The sequence below is a fragment of the Danio aesculapii genome, chromosome 16, assembly GCF_903798145.1.
Source record: "Danio aesculapii chromosome 16, fDanAes4.1, whole genome shotgun sequence".
Taxonomy (NCBI): Eukaryota; Metazoa; Chordata; class Actinopteri; order Cypriniformes; family Danionidae; genus Danio; species Danio aesculapii.
Window position 1 is genome coordinate 2,666,742 of NC_079450.1, and position 5,462 is coordinate 2,672,203.

The 5,462-nt window shown below is 34.5% G+C and overlaps 1 protein-coding gene across 1 annotated transcript in view; it reads right to left on the minus strand.

Moving 5' to 3' along the window:
- Positions 1-1,176: 1,176 nt before the first annotated feature.
- Positions 1,177-5,462, minus strand: part of sacm1lb (SAC1 like phosphatidylinositide phosphatase b) — a 38,988-nt gene continuing 34,702 nt past the window's right edge. Inside the window, exons 19-20 of the mRNA XM_056474620.1 lie at positions 3,913-3,970; positions 1,177-2,603 (exon numbers count right to left, since the gene is read on the minus strand). Of these exons, the coding sequence (XP_056330595.1) occupies positions 2,467-2,603; positions 3,913-3,970 (195 nt within the window). The 3' untranslated portion in view covers positions 1,177-2,466. The remainder of the gene's footprint in view (positions 2,604-3,912; positions 3,971-5,462) is intronic.

Consider the following 5,462-nt stretch of genomic DNA (forward strand, 5'->3'; position numbering starts at 1 on the left):
GAGTGAGTGCATAACTTAATGCATTAAAAAAAACGCTCATTATTAAATAATGAATCAGGAAATGATGCCTTTAATTAATAACCATTTTATTGTTGACTAATGTAATTAATATCAATTAATTTCTTCTAGTATAAAATAATAAATATGTTATTATAAATATTACATTAATAATATGATCATATATAATTAATATTAACAATTCAAAGAGATAAATGACGATATCTACATGAAGAGTTCAGATGCAAAAGCCGCTAAACACCACTTCCACTAAAATGAGCTAAAGACACTGAGGGAATGCTTTAGGCACGTACTACACCATCAACATATAGATTTGCTTCAAATCATCTAAATCACAGCGTCAGCTCATTCAGAAATTACAGTTTGTTGGCAAAAGCCTCTAAACTCCACTAGCCTTTGACAGCAAAAGCCGCTATATCCTGAGAACCAATCAGAAGCGTGAATCGAATCATGTTTTCAATGTAGCAGTGCGCTGATACCCCGGCTGTCATTAAGAGACGGCTTTATTTCGATTTGGATTTTAAAAGACGGAGTTTGATGAACTGGATGAGCCTGTCTGACTGTCAGTGAATGGAAAGTGAAAACATCCCTTCCCTCAAAACTCTGCATTATAAGACACAGAAAACACACTGTACACTCAGAAGTGTAGCATGCATTCATGACGTGTTTTTGCGCTGCAATGCTACTTTGAATGAGTCTGATTTACTATACATTAATATATATACATACATAATTTATATACTATGCCCACCTTGTGTTTTATTAGCTAATTTAAGCTATTTTTTAAAAGATAAATATAATGTATTAAACTATACATGATTTGTATTACTTCATAATACCTTTACCTCTCATAAGCTTTTTATATTAATAGATAATGCACAGATATTGATGTTTCACAATGTTTTACACTACATTATTTGAATCTACCAAGCTTAGCTTACAATGTTTACAATGTTTACAATGTCTACAATGTCTACAATGTTTACAATGTCTACAATGTTTACAATGTCTACAATGTTTACACTGTTTACAATGTTTACACTGCTCTACTTACATTAAATCTAAATCTTAAATATCAGAAAATGACGACAGATTAAGATTTAATTAATGTCAGTTTTAATGTTGATTAATGCACTTGACAGATTTCATTCATTCATTCATTTTCCTTCTGCTTTTTCCCTGGTTTATCACAGCAGAATGAACCGACACTTACTTGACAGATTTACACATTTTAAAGGTGGTTTGTGTAATGTGCTTTATGTTTAGTAAAATCATTTCTAATCGCATCTTCATTTTCAGCTAATCACACTGTCTTGTTCTAACAGGTGGATTTAGAGGGTTTTGCATAAAAAGCACAAGTGGATTTAGCTGGTTTTGACGCAAAAGAAAATCTAGCTTGTTAAACAACAGAGAACTGTCTAAAGTGACATTTATGAAAAGAAGCTATTTTATTTATTAGCTAATAATCTTATTAATACATATAAAATGAAACTTCTGAACCTAATTATAGGAGCCTGATAGAAAAACGCTCATTTACAAGAACAGAGGATTAGAGGGTTTTGTATCTGAACTCTTCATATATATATATATATATATATATATATAAAACATTAATATGCAAAAAGCAAAAGCACAGTTATTAATTCACTTACAATCATGTATTTCTTTTGAAAAAAATGATTAATGATAATGAATGAAAAACATAATCTTTGGTCTATTATTGATGGCGTTGGTTAATGCATTGCCTTACTGTAAATACTGTATATACTGTCATGGCTTTGCTATCAAAAAATGTGATTAAAATGGAAGTCAATGGGGCAAAAACAGCCCCCAACATAACCAAAGGGGAGTCAATTTCAGCTTGCTCAGTGCATTGTGCAAAACATTTTCCCAAAGCACGTGTCAAGATCAGATCTGTCAGCAAAAATCATCCCATTTGTGGAAATAGGGAAAATTGTGGCCAAATTAGGACTCAAAATCAGCCCAGAGTGGATAAAAACATCCCACACACTCAAATAAATAAAGTGTGCTGTTATTGTGCGGACAACTTAATTGTTTTAAGTTTAATCCACTTAGATGTCTAAACAAGCGTATTATTAACGTTAACTGAAGGTGTTAATGCAAACTGTTGCCTTACTGTAACTCAGCTTTTATTAGAAAACAAGACAAACACGTCATCATCAGCCAGCGCTTGAGCCAAAATGGCGGATCTGGTTGCACCATGAGGACGGGGCCGAGGGCCTCACGGTCGGCCTGAGCGTCCAGCGGTGCGACCGGCAGATGGAATCATGGGAAAGTGGGCGTGGCTTGATGCTGGTGTGGAGAGCAGCGTGACCCCGTGTGTTCGGCCCCAGGCCCTCATCATCATCATCGTCATCAGTACAGGCTCCAGGGTGAGGATGAGGATGAAGGCTCCGCGGGGCCCGACTGCTTCCCACACACGCAGGTTCAGTCCATCTTCTCTTTCTGCACCAGCCGCGGGGCGTCCACAAAGTCCCGTCCGTTGAAGAGGATCACGCCGCCGGTCACCACGCTGGCGGAGCCCCAGAACAGCACATACGCTAGAGTCTCCGTCCACGTGTCCCCTGATGGAGGAAACACACACTCTTAATATACTGACAGTGATGAGGAGGAATAATCAATCAATATATAATATACAATAATAATAATCAGTCCCTCCAGGATTTCGTGATTGCTGCGGATTTCCTGCAAGTTCGGGGTCTAGACGTTTTCTATGACATCATCACGATGGTTTTACACGCATCATGATTGAAGGTGGCAGTATATACCTTTACGCTGGTCTGTAACTCCGCATCGTTGGATTTGCTCTTCAGTGTTTGGACTCTCAGTAGTGATTATTAAACCACACTGAACTGAGCTCAACTGAACTGAACTTAAACACTACAAACTGAACTACACTGTTCCTATTTACTGTGACCTTTTATGTGAAGCTGCTTTGACACAATCTATAAATTGAATTAAATTGAATTGAATTTAACCAGATGAAGAAGACAGCGCATGTTAAATATGAGTACACATACAGTCGCATTTACCTACAAATATTACTGTGCAGGACCGTGAAAACTTGAGGTGAGGGAAATGAGTTAAATGAAGACTTGTTGCGGCACAGCACATAATATTGTGTCACGCCTCTTTCACAGCACATGGGCTAGCAAGAGCAGAAAGGAACATGAGTGTAGCGCCAGCCTGATCTCACGAGAAAACGTAAGTATTTTACGTTTTGTCAGTTTAGTGGCTAATTCGTACGAATTCGTATGAGTTCAGTTGTACGAAATTGTACGATTTTAAAAAGGAGGCGTGGCACCTAACCCCACCCCTAAACCCAACCGTCATTGGGAGATGAGCAAATCGTACTAAATCGTACGAATTAGGTCGTACGAATTCATACGAATTAACCACTAAATCAAAAAGTTACAAATTGCAGTGAGATTGTGTTGGTAGCGCAGAAGCAGCGAGTCGGCTTTCACATCAGCGGCACACCTGATTCACTGCTGTTTCACAGATCCCTCTATTTCTATTTACCTGAAGTTGAAGTCAGGATTATTAGCCCTCCTGATTATTAGCCACCCCCCCACCAAACTTCTGTTTAATTAAAAGCAGATTTCTAAACATAATAGTTTAATAACTCATTTTTAATGTTTATCTAGTTCAGGTTAATCTTTCACAATATCAATTATTTGTATGTTTTACGTAAAAAAAATATAAAAATAACAACAAGAGAAGGAAACTACACTTGAGCTGAAGGTTGACAAATACAGAAATGATCAGTCAGACTGTGAGCAACAGGTTTAACACAATATTGATCATTTACAGGCTTTAAAAACTGCATCACATGTGAAACTGTAGACTTTACAGTATTAATATTAATCTTACCAGCCATTAGGAGACATATGATGCACATTGAGAAGGCAACAACCATGATGATCGGCAGCTGGAAGTGGAGGAGAAAAACATTAGCAAAGATTTGAATGCAAAAATAAAATATGTAAATTAAAAAATATCAATAATAATTATATATATATATATATATATATATATATATATATATATATACACACAGAGACATACATACATACAGTGCTCAGCATAATTGAGTTCACCGCATTTTGAAGATATTTTTCTCCATTTCTCAGTGAATATGGGTAATATATATTGGTGCATTTGAACTAAACAGATTTATTGAACGGATATATTTATTAAAATAATATTTTAGTCACAGAATATATTTAGAAATGGAAAGATAATACATTAAAAGTCATGCCAGGTATTGCCAAAAAAATTATTTAATATTTTTCTCTAACATACAAATTTGGCTGTACAAGTTTTTTCAACCGTTATCGTGAGTTATTTTGTTAGATGAGCTTCAGATTTGGCTTCAATACTCACTAACCTAATGTATATGCACAAATATAATATTGTATAGCTTCCTATAGAAAATATTCATTTAAATGAGAGGTTTGTGAGATGTGAACTCATTTATGCTGAGTACTGTATATACATATATATATATATATATATATTAGTGGTGGGCCGTTATCGGCGTTAGAGACTTAGCGACTTATCTTAGCGAGACTCTTATCGGGCGATTAAAAAAATAAATAAATAAAAAATCACTCTCAATCTATTCTCAAAGTTGGGTTAGGAGCTGGGTCTATTCTACACAAGCTATGATGACTTTCACCTTGATATTATAGCACGGATGTATACCTGACATTAGTAAATAATAGTTAGATTGCAGTGTTTACTTCAATAATGCCACTAATATCAGCATACTCCACATGTCTTAAGTCATTACTGAACTAAACAGAAATGGAATTTAGTCAGATTAAGGTGATCAGAAATCTCTGTTTGGAGCTTATGTAGGCCTACAGTTCACAATTCATTGTTTAACTGAATAAACAGTAAACACAAGCACATCTTATTGAACATCATTTATTTTCATCACCAATTATCATAATAGATCAGTTTCTCAAGCAGTTTGTGATGCATTTTGGAAATAGGAGATGAGCCCCTGGTCTAATGCGCCACCTGGCTTGAGAAACCCGTTCTCAAAGACTTTTAGTCATTGTTTGGGTAGCACATATATTCTCAATGCCTTCTGCAGAATTCAAGTGAGCTATTTTAATCTAGATTAATTCCAAGATTACAGTGAGAATTATCTAGATTAAAAAAATGATCTATGCCCACCTATAATATATATGTATATGTATATGTATATATATATATATATATATATATATATATATATATATACACATACATATACATATACATATATATATATATATACATATATATATATATATATATATATATATACATACATATATATACATACATATATATATACATATATATACACACATACATATATACATACATATATATACACACATACAACTGTTCAATGTGATTAAAGTTCT